A 13811-nucleotide genomic window follows, 5' to 3' on the forward strand; every position below is an offset into this window, starting at 1 on the left:
ACTCTTACTTAGAGCATAATATTTGTTTATCATGCTTCTGCACCAATGAACCCGTTGATCCATTAACATATGCTTAATGGCGACCACCTGGTGATTTCACTAGTGGAATAGGGAAAAACACAAGGTGATTTCACTCAAGTTCGGAAGTTTTTTTATGAATGCATTTGGAAAACTTTTAAGTATGGCAGCGTGCCATTTCACTAAGGGCACCCGTTAATTTTCACCGGGGGAACCCTAATCGACCTTCAACTTTCACATAAAAGCCTCTTCCTTGGAATTAACAAATTCCACAGGACATTGCGATTCTCGTCTCTTTACCCACATCCAAAACAATTTCAACCCAGCAAGCAATGGCCCCCCGCACCATCTATGAATTATCCCGTTTCTCTTGATCTTCCGTCGAAACCCTAGATTTTTGTTTTTACCCTATTCGAATCACAAAATCCCAAATCCAGATTCGAGAACATAAATTCATTCCTCTATCAGGAGATTTAACCATGGAAAGGCTGCGCATTTGACGGATGTTTGCAGAAGGTGATTATGATCAAATATTCTTCACTTCTCAATTTGGTTAGTAAACTCTTGACATTATGATGCTTAAGCCTACATTTGTGAAACACTTCCAGTTTTATTTTTATTTTTGATCGATGAAACACGTACAATTTCAATGTTAGCTTATGGTAGTCGATTAGATCGTTGTAGAGTTACTAAAATCGATGAATGGGCAATCCGTGATTAACAACATACTCTTAGATTTAACTTTCTGGTTTGTACTACTATTGGTTCAGTGTTTGATTCCCTGATTTATTTTCAGCTCAGAACTAAGTTTATGAGCTGTAACTGTTTGTGGAAATGCCAAAGAGGTTATTTTTTGGTTTTAATGGTGTTTAAACAAATTTGACTGTGAATTTTGAGGTATATATCTTTTTAAATCGAATTACAAGATGTCTAATAAGTAATAACCAATTTGACTTTTGACATAGACTTTGGCAGTCGCTACAGCCTTCTTTAATTTAGCTGAATTAAGGATCGTAAAAGGCATAGGAGTATATGAGAAATCACAGTTGAGTTGCAGTTTATGTAGAATAGCTTAATAGAGGAACTAGAGATTAGTACCAAACTCTATTATTATGAGAGAGGTTAAGCTTTAGCAAACAGTACAACCTTGAGGGATTGGCATGGTTCAACTGCATCACTTTTCATTTTTACAGTAACTATAGAATTTTAAGCTGAACTCAGAAAGAACTATCTTATGTATCTTACTAGCCAAACGAATTCTGAACTGTCTAATTGTAATAGGATTTGGTTTTAACTGAGAACACTACACTGAAAAATAACAATTGAATTTCATTCCTAAACATAGGTCATTAACGGATTTCTGTGTTGTCTCCCTATATATAGCTCTTTGTTTCTTGCTGTGTCTTAAAGCAAATTCAACAACATTAATATTTTCAAGTGCAAGATTGAATGAAAGAGAAACCCTCTCTTCTCGACAAATCGAAAGAAGACAGTGGAAACCTTCTGGTCATCTATCTCCACCATTTGGTTTGTGAATTGATGACATCTTATTAATTTGGTAGAAATGAATTTGTATGGTTCGGGTTCTGTTGAGAATATAAATTAGGGCAAAACTTTTATCGTGTTAGAGTTGAGTTCTCTAAAATTCTCTGAGAATATATAATCAAAGCAACAGTTAGAATTGCCTCTAGTAGTCCTGTTAATCTGGATTTAAATAGAAAGATGAAATTAGGGCTAAGATAAGCTGTAGGATGTTTCACATTTCAGAAACGCATTCCAAATATCTAGATCTTACTTTGATTCACATACTGATCATGTCATCGTAATCATATATATATATATATATATACACATTTCAGTTTACTTTCTAATATGAATGATGGACTTCAGCCTGCTGAAAATAATTCACATTGCATAGCACATGACATTGTGACTGTCTTTTCAAAATTAAACTGATGCTCATACGTCTCAGTGTCATTTGAACCAGTTACAATTACACTCATTTGAAAGCTCGTCACAGATCTGATATTAAGTTACCATATATATTGAAGGCCCAACAGAAGTTTAGCATAGGAGATTCGGTATTGATAATCCTGATACACCAGCTTCTTCATGTTGTAGAATTACAGAACGTTACATATTTAACTGGTCTTAAGGAAGCTTGCTGAACTAGGATTAGTTGGTTGGCGTTGATTGTTCTGAAGTGGAAACAAGACAGTGGTATACTGGTATTGGCTAAATCGATCTAGTGGAAGATAGAACTGCAGCAGCAGATCGGGTTCATATGAGCTTTTTTATTAAAGAGGAAGCTTGTGGTTCCCGTCTTGCCTTCCTATCTAGAAACACAAAGTCTGATATTTTAGAGTTGGCATCTAAGATGAAGTTAAGCGTCTTGTGAAGTGGTAACGAGGATAATACTACGGGACATTACAATCTTATTTAGTTTGTAATGAGGACTACAGAACGTTACAGATACGCAGGGGTCTCTATCTGGAGCCATAGTGAAACTGCAAAAAAAGAAATTAATAGCATTGGTGATTTACATCAAGATAAGCTAGAAGTAGAAATTATTATAGCTTTTCAGCTACGGGCATCAGCTTAGTTCTTTCTGCATTTTGCATATGAGCTCTGCCTTAGGAGGGAATATAAAGTTAATATTGTCTGGTATCACACTATTTGGCCGTATTACATGCCTGAGGCTAGTTCAGAAATATAACAAACATTTGTAGAAAATTATATTAGGTATGAAAGATGATGGCCATATATCATTCAGGCTTCCTATAGAGACTAGAAGTCACATTAATCGGAAGATTAGTTAGAACTTGCAAGTGTTAGGCCGTGTTTGGTACGAGTTTTAAAAACGGTTTTCTGTTATGAAAAACATAGAAAATGGAAAACACGAGAAAACATGTTTGTTAGGTATGTTTTTAGAAAACGTTCTCTTTGTGTTTTCTGTTTTTGGAAACAAAAATGGTAAATAATCGTTTTCCGTGTTTCTTCTTCTTCTTCTAAAACGATAGCTAAAGGAGTTGCGTAGGATGCGACTTCTATTCTATATGGTTAAATATCTCTTTTAACTTGTGTGGTTTTGATTTTAAAACAGATGGCTCAACTGATTTGGTCCCTCAAATTTTAGGGTTTGCTGCAATCTCTATGTGTGAATATTCAATTCAATTTTCTGGGTTTTCTTATTTGACTTAAGTATAGATGTTTTTAAGTTTCATTGGGGTTTCTCTTATATTCTTAATTTTGTTGCTATAGAAATTCTGAGTTTGAGTGTTTTTGCATAATGTTCGTAATGTATTCCTCTTTAAGCTTATGTTTTTGATAGACTATTATGTAGAACAAAAGATGGCTTCTGCATCTAGTGGTGATAATGTAGATGATGTCTCACATGGCGACAGTTTATTGTGAATTACTTTGTTGAATTGGTTCATGAAGAACCAATACATTGGAGAAGAAAAAATGGTAGGAATAGACACTGCTAGCTTTACTATGTTTGGTAAGAGGTACACCGTTCCAAAGTTGAAAACCAAATTCAGTCGACTGCTTATAATGCATAGGGAATTTGCAAATGTGGCTTAAGAATCTGTAATGAATTTTTTTAGAACATGAAATTGGTGCAATGCTGGTGGTGTTTGTGATTGTGTCTTCTAGGAATGTGTTTACCCAGTACTGGAAAAACTTAGACAAGTAAGACATTATTAACCTGGAGGTGGAGGATGATTCCAAGTTCATATAAATCTGTGTTGGGCCTGTTGACAACTCTGAGGTGCCTTGGTATTTTGGTAACTTGTTGACAAAAATGGATATTTTGGCTTAAGAATTTTTTTCCCAATTCATTTAACTATACTGAATTATATTTTCTTGAGTGTAAGTACATGGATAGATCCGGTTGTCCTGTCACATGTTCTTGTCTCTTCAGAGAAGTACTTGTTCATGGTAAACCCTCAAGAGAAGATATTATTTGTACTTGGAATGAATTATATACTATTCAGTTTAGCAAAGGTTCAACATGGGGTTTATAACTTGTTTTCGGATACCTGATGTTGGACCTGTTAGTTATGTTTACACTTGGTTAAATTTGTTACTGTTATCTCAGAATGAGATTATAGGCTTTGTAGGAACCTGAGATTATAAATGAAATGAATATTGGTTTGGATTGAATAATGTATATATGATGGGGCAATGGATCCTAAAGAATCTCATGCCACATCAGCTTGCTTGAAGCTATCTACTGAGTTACATTTTATCGTTTACTATGTTTTAAGAAATGATAGGTAAACTATCATTACACGCTGTGTTTGACAGATATTAGCCGAAGTGCCGAACAATATATCATTATAACTTGAAATTTCTTTCCTTTCATAACATCTGTATCACTTGTGCGTTTCTTCACGAAAAAAAGTGATTCTCTTTATATTATGGCGTATATGATAGGAGATGGGATAGTCTTCGATGTTTAATACAGCCCTTTTTCTTTGACCATTCGTTTAGTCTAGCTTATTCTTTTCCAGTTTTCTTAATGTCAAAGTATTTTATAATTATCCAAAAACATTAGGTGCAAATTCAGGAAGTCCATCAGAAGGACAATCTTCTGTTGTAACGCTGCTCTTCAGAAACTCGGCTTGTGATACCTGAGCAGTTCTTTCTTCCATGCTAATCATTATTTCTTAATTAATAATTTGCTTTCCCCTATAAGTGTTATTGAAATAACTGCTTAACTTGTGCTTCTAGTTTCTGGTACTTATGGTTTGTTCTCATTCTAATCATATCTTTTTACTTCTTCATAAATTTGTTCTCACTGATTTAAATTACTTCTTAGGTACTAAGAACCCTTATTAAGATTTCAGTTTTAAAATGGGAATTCAGTGAGACAAGTTCATCGAGTAACTTATCCTCGGACTCGGAAGACTCATTTATGGAGAACTTGTACAAATATGGACCTGTTATGATGTGTAGAAGTGTAGAAACACTCATGTAAGCTTATAACTGATTTTGAATTCTTGGTCGTAACTCATAACTATTTTTTTTTTAAATGTAGTTTTGAAACAGTTTTTTGCTTTCCTACCAAACGTCTTTTTAAAATTTAAAAGAAAATGAAAACAAGGAAAAAATCATACCTAACAGGACCTTAGTGTTTCTTTCAGTTTAGTATTAGATTAATTGGTCTAGTTAAACTCATAATATTTGTTGTTTTTTTTCCTCATACTGTAAGATGCAGTGAGTCAGTTTTACTTTTTGTTTAGGCTTGTTCTGTTTTCATTATATTGACATCATTGAACTATTTGAACAGGGTTCTAGGATTTGGTGAGAGCCTGTGGTTGGTTAGATTGTGATTTCAAACATATATTTGAATTCACTCCAATGGATAAAATGTGCGAAGAGATTTTATTTCCTTTTCGGCCCAAGTGGCGTAAAGTTGCATATGGAGGAATGCAACCTGGGTACGACGACAACTACACAGATGAATCGTTCCTCGAAGGTATGGTCATGAACGTGAATGTCGTAAAACGTGACTTGGTTAAAGTTATGAAAGACTCGATTTCCATATCTCAATATCTGTGTATTGTCTCTCTTGTAGTTTGTGTTTGGACCTGTACACTAGAATCCAACATTAGCGAGGCTTCTTTGTTGATCCTTGACGTGGGTCTCTTAGGATCAGGATTTCTAGTTCTTCTCTTAACTGCTAAAAAACTCTCCATTCGCCTTCTCTGTAATTATCTTCTCAACATTTCCTTCTTCATTAGCGGATTATACATATTAGCTCCTATCTACCACACACTCACCAGGTCAATCAGTTCTGACTCGATTTGGGCACTTGCGGCTTCACTTCTTGTACTACATCTCTTCTTGCACGATTACGCAGGATCCACAATTAGACCACCAGGGGCACTTACTAATCCGACATTGACAAGCAACATCTCTTTAAATGCTTCTATTGTGGCTTCCGTTCTAATTGCCTCTCGTCTTCCATCAAGACTACAAGTGTTTGCAATTGTTCTGTTCTCCTTGCAGGTTTTCCTCTTTGCCCCACTCATCACTTATTGCATCAAGAAGTACTCTTTTGTTCTTCACCTCTTGTTCTCATTTGGGTTAATGGTAGTCACCTTAGGGTTCGTATTCACGTTGCACCGTCTGTTATTTGTACTACTGTTGAGTCTGTTGGTGTTTGTCACAGTTATTTGTCCATATTGGCTTATAAAAATTCAGGAATACAAATTTGAGATCAATGGTCCTTGGGATGAAGCTAAACTTTGCTTTGATATAACTGAGTAACCACCAGCTACTCTCGTCGCCTTTAGATACAACTCCCATAACTGACATGTAAATCAGTTCAAGATACCTTGTACTCACATTTTTGTTAAGTTTCTCATTTGTAAATTTCTATCAGGAAATTAAATATGAAAGAGAAGTAATATAAATATTCCATTATTTTTTCTGTAGCTTTCCCTTACATTATAGTCTCATTCTATGTAGTCTTCACTACCACATGCGTTTGATTTATGTTTAGTTGGTTAACACTGTCTTTTATTCCCATTTATCCTTTCTACAATAATGAACATCTTTGAACTTGTTTTTTCTATGTTCCCTAGTTTGTTTGTTTTTTTGAGAATTGGGGACTTATATTAAAAAAAACCAGCTAGATGATTAAAAGCTCACTAGAGTTTACTCTGGACAGGGATGGTCTCCAACAAGCTCCCAAATCACCAACTTCAAATGAAAAACATAAAAAGTAGATGTAAAAACGGAAAAAAATTAGACTTACACCTGTTGCCTCATTAAAATCTTGACAAGGAAAACCCACTGTGGTAAAACCTTGACCAAGGAAAACCCTAGTTACCAAGCTTAACCAAAGATCCACAAAACTTGACCCTCACCCCTAAATTAAACCCGATTTTACACCCTTAACACAATCGTGCTGTATTGCGCTTTTTGAAATATTTCAACTTGGGGATGCCTTGAGTAGACATGCCTTTTTCTATTGTCAAGTTGGAGTTTGATGGATTTGGGCCGAATTGCTCCTTTTCTCGTTCATATATAAATACAGCTCAATCTGGTCTTACTCAATCTTGCCAAATTGGCTGTGGGATTGCTTCAGATCGGGTTACATTTCAGTAAGCAATGGAAATTTGAGAAAAGATTCTACATGTCTTGGTTTGTGCTATCCATGATGTCCAGACCTGAACTCTACACAGTCTAGTAGGCAAGGTTTAAAGAAAACACAACTTTGATCCTATTTTATATTCCTGACCGGCCGTTTCTTGTCTTGGGGTGACCCTGAAAGTTTTGTCCGAGAGCGGATTAACCTACCAAACTTGTCATCTTTTGGAATGAAAAATTCCCAAATTTTGATGCCGTTGTACAAAAGATTCTAATGATATACACAACTCCATAGTGTATACCACCAAATTAGGTTAAAGCACATTCTTCCTTCATATTTAGCTGGGGTACTGCAAACAATGGGAAGCTCATCACTCTTCTCTTCACTTGCAAGAAGGTATGTTTCTCGATTTAAAATCATATATGTGATCCTGACAGCCCAAATGATGCGAATAATAGATTTAGTGTAATTACTTCTTTTTCCTTTTGTGTATATATAGATTAGAGGGGAAGGTGGCATTGATCACCGGAGGGGCTAGTGGCATCGGGGAGTGCACGGCTAAATTTTTTAGTCAACATGGTGCTAAAGTCATGATCGCCGATATACAGGATGATTTAGGTCATTTGGTATGCAAATATATTGGCCCTGGATCAGCATCTTATATCCACTTTGATGTCACGGATGAGAACCAAATTCGAAATGCGATTGATACAACTGTTGCTAACTATGGGAAGCTGGATATTATGTTCAACAATGCAGGCATTATAGACAAGCCCAAACCAAGAATTTTGGACAACGATCTATCAGATTTCGAACAAGTCCTAAAAGTGAATGTCACCGGAACTTTTCTCGGAATCAAACACGCAGCCCGTGTTATGATCCCTGCACGCCAAGGTAGCATAATATCAACATGCAGCATTAGTTCGATTACTGCTGGGCTTGCATCTCATGCTTATACGTCTTCGAAACATGCCATATTGGGGCTAACTAAGAACACCGCCGTTGAGTTAGGACAGTTTGGTATTCGAGTGAATTGCATATCCCCTTATGGAGTGGTGACTCCTATGTGTAGGAAATTTGGTACGATCGAGGTTGAGGTGCTAAGAGAACATTTGCATTCAGTTGCTAATCTCAAGGGGTTGATACTTGAGGCAGAGGATATAGCAAAGGCTGCCCTTTACTTGAGCACGGATGATTCGAGGTATTTGAGTGGGCACAACCTTGTCGTCGATGGGGGCTTTAGCATTGTTAATCCTTCTTTCGCCATGTTCAAATATCCTGATTCTTGATTGCTCTATCCATAATTGGTAATTTTATCACCAAGTTGCCGTTCATCATCTTTGATGTCTTGGTCGATAAAAGCACCAAAAATAAAAATGAAGCCGATTTCAGTTTCAAAGATAAATATTTTTAATTAAACTCCTGGTGTCGATGGTTCCGATCCTAAACGATACTCATCTCCAGGCTAGAATCTAACAAGTTTGATCTTGTAATCTGTTGATGACGATGGTACAAGTTTTAAAATGCATAAATTTTTGTTGAACACAGATTTATATTAGAAGACCAATTTCTGGGGGGGGGGGGGGGCTTACAAATCCAACAAAATCAAAATTATCAACACAATCACAAATACAAGAAATCTGTTTTTGAGGCATACTCTTTTCTTTTTTTTTTGAGGCATACGCATTCATTAAACCATCTAGGGTGATTTATAAGGGATGTCTAAAAGTAGTGAAATTACCTATTTATCCTTAAACAATTTAAATTACTAGAGTGGCTTTAACCTCAAAAATTTAAAATCAAAAAAAAACTTTAAACTCAAACATCTTGGACTCCAATTCAATCAACAAATTGATCAAGCAAACCAAACACGAACCGAAGTGAGCGATGTTGGAGTGCAAAATCCAAATCTCAATTGCTCTTAGATGTATTTTAGAATGTATGTGTAAGAAACCCATCTTGTTTTTGATTGATTTTATTTTGTTTGATCAATAGAATATGATTTCAAAGATGAAATTAGGTTTTCAGAAGATCAGTTCGGCTGATCTTGGAGTATCAATTTTGAGTCGAACCTAGTGTATGATTTAGAGAAACACTATGTTCGGCTAATGCGACTTTGCTAGATTTTGTTCGAATCAGCCGAACCAAAATTCGTCAGTTACAGAGTAAAGTTCGGCTGATAACTTTTGAGCCGAACCTCAGTTTTTGGAAAATATACCTAGGTTCGGCTGATAACTTGACAGCCGAACCTAGGTGTATTTTCAAGAAACTGAGGTTCGGCTGAAAAGTTATCAGCTGAACTGTTCATCTGGTCAGTAGATCTGGGTTTTAAAGATTCAGTTTTTGACAGATTCAACTTATAAAAAGAAATTAAACCTCGTATAGAAGTCTACCTACGATTTGAATCACACATTTTTGTCACTTATAATCACTAAAATCTCAAAATTCAAAACCCAAATTTTGTTCACTTCTTCTTCTTCCTTTCAAAATCCCAACTCTCTCACATAATTTGATTTATCTACTAATTCATCACTAATAATTTAATTTTTAATAAATCCTTAAAATTCCTAGTTAATTAAATCTAATCATAATCATTAACACCAATTATGTAAGGGTAGTTATGCCATTATCAAAAAGGGTGGATAAGGGGTGATGTTGTTTTTTATTTAGTGAGCCTGTTTTGGCATCTTAGTATGCCTCAAAAAAATTCAGTATGCCTCAAAATAGGTTTCAAATACAATGTCAAGCTATGCAAGCCAACTTGTCTTTTAGAAAATCCAACCTTAGAGAAGACATTCTCTTATAAAATTGCGTACTTTTTGGGATGTAAAATAATTGCTTGGGAGCATTAGATTCTCCTACCACGGGCCTCTGATTAAGAAAAAACTGCAACATTTTTCTCTCCGCTGTAAAAATAATATTTAAATGAAATGAATCACAAAAACCATGACTAGAAAATATAAATTTAATATGATGTTTTATTATACGCTAAGAAGTAAATTTTTTATTTCTAAAATCAGAAATAAATTTAACGATATTATTTCACAATGATTTTTAGAAGCATTCAATGTTTGTTTACGTTCTATTTTTAATGTATTGCCACCAAAGTGGTCCATTGTTCCAATTTAAGATATGTATGTAAATCCTAAGACAAAAAGGACGATTACTTCATAATTAATAAATTTCACAAGCTATCGTAAATAAGTCATTGATGAGATAACCACCACACTGTATAGAGAGCATACTTCATTAGATACTTCCATGGGGATTCGATATGCCTTATTCTCTTTGAGATCGTTTTGGCATATACCACACAATCATTCTGTGCCTTGTATAGTGTACTAACGCCAATGTATTACCCAATTAGTAGGATGACCACTAATTAATACCTACAATACTAGAATATGGGAAATAATTCGTATTAGATATAGTTTTTTATGTATAAGTTAGATCAACTAATTCCTTGATCAAATTAAGTTATAAGGCATGTGGAAAACCATTTTTAAGCAAGCGCCTAATAACCTCCATTAAATAATTACACAACACTTTTTACTTTTTACTAGTGAACTATTTGACTTAATTTTGTGAGAAATTTAGTGGGTAATGTCACTATGTCAGCATCTCAGCTCCTGATAGAAAAATGTGGGTGTATTGATGCATGTCATTGAAAGTCTAGATCGAACAATATCGTTACAGAATTTTTAAGGGATCTTTTTCTGAATTTCACCTTAGTCAGAGTAGCTTAATCCAAAAATTATGCAAAATTTATACTAAAGTGAACTAGTAAATTTGAAAATGTATATTGTCTTTTTTGTTGGTTTTGACATAGAAAATGTATATTGTTGATGATTACTTAAACTTTAAAATTTGATTTTAGGTTGTAGCAAAGTTAAATGATTGAGGAAGTCAGAAGTATTATTGTTTTTATGGAACTATTGTCGATTTTAATGTTCCCAACATTTGTAGTAATCCAAATAAGCGATATTGGCTTTGTAGTGGCAATTGTTTGTTTGTCTCTCCCGGACCATCTGATAGAAAAATCTCGTAAAGGTGAAATTGCTATTGACAATGATGTCCACGTTCAATTATTAGATGCGAGTACTAATTTTGTTAATTATTTTCAAGGATTTTTTTTATATATATCATTAATATGTCAGCAGTTGAAAAATAAACCTCAAATGCTTCATAAACAACAATCCAAAAGTGCTTTATAAAGATAATTATTTTTAAACTGCACGATATTAAACATGTAATTTCTTATTTGTGTTTCGTTTCTCATATCTCTCAACTAACAGCCACCGACTTTGCTACACATTTACCCGTTCCTTACACCACAAAAATACACCCTTATGTGTCATAGATCACAGCCGTAGATGAGAAATGGTGGGTCTGGGGGAGTTTTCGGGGACCAATAGAGGGAGGGCACATAGGCGGGGTATTATTTTGGTGTACAGATCCGGTAGATTTTTCGAACAGCCAGCCCCACCAATTATACACCCTGTCATATCAAGTAAGCAAAGAAAATAGAAAACACAGGTGTCATACCAAGAAAGGAACTGCTCCATATACTGTGTAAGCTATAATTCGTCCCATTTATCGACCTAAAACCAAAAACGGGCAGGCAGGTGAGTCTACTAAATTTAGCCTAGATTCATAGACATGTGCAATACTACAACCATACTCTCTTGCAGAATTGTCTGTCAATTAGACGTTTAGTTGAAGTAAACAATAAACAAATAGTTGTAAGAAAATAAAAGAAAAGAATGTTCATTAAACTTTCAACAAGATTTGCTCACCCATGCCTCACAATGACTGTTTCTTGGGTCCTAGACTTTAATAGCGCAGTTGGATATATCTGTTTCTGACTTCTGCTTCTTCAAAAGTCAAAGTCAGAAACAAAACTATTTTCCTTCACAAAAAGTTAACTTTTCGATTTTTAGAGGTCGTTTTGAAATCTGACAGCCAAATTAACTTATGACTTATCAACTTCTAGAAATCGAAAAACTACTTCCGATGTGCTTTCCAAACAACCTATAAGTCCTCCAAGTTAAGTCGACCACAAAATAAAAGCAAATAGTAACAAGGCCCTCTCTGGGTTTCCCATTTATTTCACGCGCTTGAATTTTAGCTTTTAAATTTCGAGATCACTAATAGGGCAACAATTTACTTGTGTGCTTCTAAATTTCGAGATCACTAATAGGGCACCAATTTACTTGTGTGTACTAAATTCAGTTTAAGACAAAATATTCTTCGTCTTTGGAATGATGCAACCCCAGAAAAATTGGTATACTTTATTAACAGTCATACTAAATTTGTAGGCATGGATTTATCTATCAAACTCGATATAATATGGTGGTGGACTAGTAGCATATTATAACTAGTAATAAAAGGCTTGATATGACTTCCAAAAATTGACATTCCCTCTGTCCTATTTTAATATAGAGGGAGGATTCATGGACACTCTTAGATGGACAAGGTCGGACAAACTTTGCGTCATTTTCTTCGCAAAACCCAAACGATAATGAATTTAAGTCTAATATTTTGATAGTATATTCTTCTTATAAGACTCTACCTTCCTACAAAAAATGAGCACAATTCGAGATGTATAAAACTACCATCTACCCCTTTGAATATCAACCGTTCAAAATTAACAGTTAAAATTAAGATCGGTAGATGGTCAGGTTTGCTATCTCGAATTGCTTTCATTTCTGGTAGGAATGTAAAGTCTTATAATAGAAACATATCGATAAAATATTAGACTTAAATTCATTGTCATTTGAGTTTGCCGGAGAAAATGGCGCAAATCTTGTCCGACCTTGTCCATCTAAGAGTGTCCATGGATCCTCCTAGTTTAAGTTTGCACACGTTTTAAGGCAGGTAGGAGGGACGAGTACTATTTTTAAGTATTTTTTTACAAATTATGCCTATATGGATAATAATTAGTAAATTTAGCCTAATTATTGTCATTTGAGTTTGCCGGAGAAAATGGCGCAAACCTTGTCCGACCTTGTCCATCTAAGAGTGTCCATGGATCCTCCTAGTTTAAGTTTGCACACGTTATAATTCGTCCCATTTATCGACCTAAAACCAAAAACGGGCAGGCAGGTGAGTCTACTAAATTTAGCCTAGATTCATAGACATGTGCATTATTACAACCATACTCTCCTGCAGAATTGTCTGTCAATTAGACGTTTAGTTGAAGTAAACAATAAACAAATATTAGACTTAAATTCATTGTCATTTGAGTTTGCCGGAGAAAATGACGCAAACCTTGTCCGACCTTGTCCATCTAAGAGTGTCCATGGATCCTCCTAGTTTAAGTTTGCACACGTTTTAAGGCAGGTAAGAGGGAGGAGTACTATTTTTAAGTATTTTTTTTACAAATTATGCCTATATGGATAATAATTAGTAAAATTTAAAAATGTTTTGTCTCTCAAACTATATCATGATATTCGTAGACTTTATATCATTGATAAACATTTTAAAACACCTACGTAGCGAATATAAACATGGGTATCAAATTATACATAATAATCAATTAAGAGGATAGTTTTAGAAATATTTCCTTGTATGTTGATATAGATAACTTATTAGTGGAACAAAATTAAAAATGAATTGGTCAACTACTAGTGGGACGGAGGGAGTTGTTAGAGCATTGCTCGGTCGAACTCACAAGTGTTTCTATCTC

The 13811-nt window shown here is 34.8% G+C and overlaps 2 protein-coding genes across 8 annotated transcripts; both read left to right on the forward strand.

Moving 5' to 3' along the window:
* Positions 1 to 303: 303 nt before the first annotated feature.
* On the forward strand, positions 304 to 6464 carry LOC113308101 (phosphatidylinositol N-acetylglucosaminyltransferase subunit C-like). Of its 7 annotated transcripts, XM_026556584.1 has the most exons (4): positions 304 to 570; positions 4844 to 4998; positions 5315 to 5503; positions 5603 to 6464. In XM_026556584.1, exons 3-4 carry the CDS (start codon positions 5386 to 5388, stop codon positions 6295 to 6297), a joined length of 813 nt encoding a protein of 270 aa, XP_026412369.1. In that variant the 5' UTR covers positions 304 to 570; positions 4844 to 4998; positions 5315 to 5385; the 3' UTR covers positions 6298 to 6464. The 7 variants fall into 7 exon arrangements, with proteins under 7 accessions (XP_026412369.1, XP_026412363.1, XP_026412365.1 ...); XM_026556578.1 differs by having other exon boundaries at positions 5315 to 6464; XM_026556580.1 differs by having other exon boundaries at positions 4872 to 4998; positions 5315 to 6464.
* A 970-nt stretch (positions 6465 to 7434) lies between these two features.
* On the forward strand, positions 7435 to 8412 carry LOC113308907 (secoisolariciresinol dehydrogenase-like). The gene is made up of 2 exons (XM_026557356.1): positions 7435 to 7519; positions 7623 to 8412. Exons 1-2 carry the CDS (start codon positions 7482 to 7484, stop codon positions 8410 to 8412), a joined length of 828 nt encoding a protein of 275 aa, XP_026413141.1. The 5' UTR covers positions 7435 to 7481.
* The last annotated feature ends 5399 nt before the right edge of the window (positions 8413 to 13811 follow it).

This window comes from Papaver somniferum, chromosome 9 (genome assembly GCF_003573695.1).
Source record: "Papaver somniferum cultivar HN1 chromosome 9, ASM357369v1, whole genome shotgun sequence".
In the NCBI taxonomy this organism is placed as follows: domain Eukaryota; kingdom Viridiplantae; phylum Streptophyta; class Magnoliopsida; order Ranunculales; family Papaveraceae; genus Papaver; species Papaver somniferum.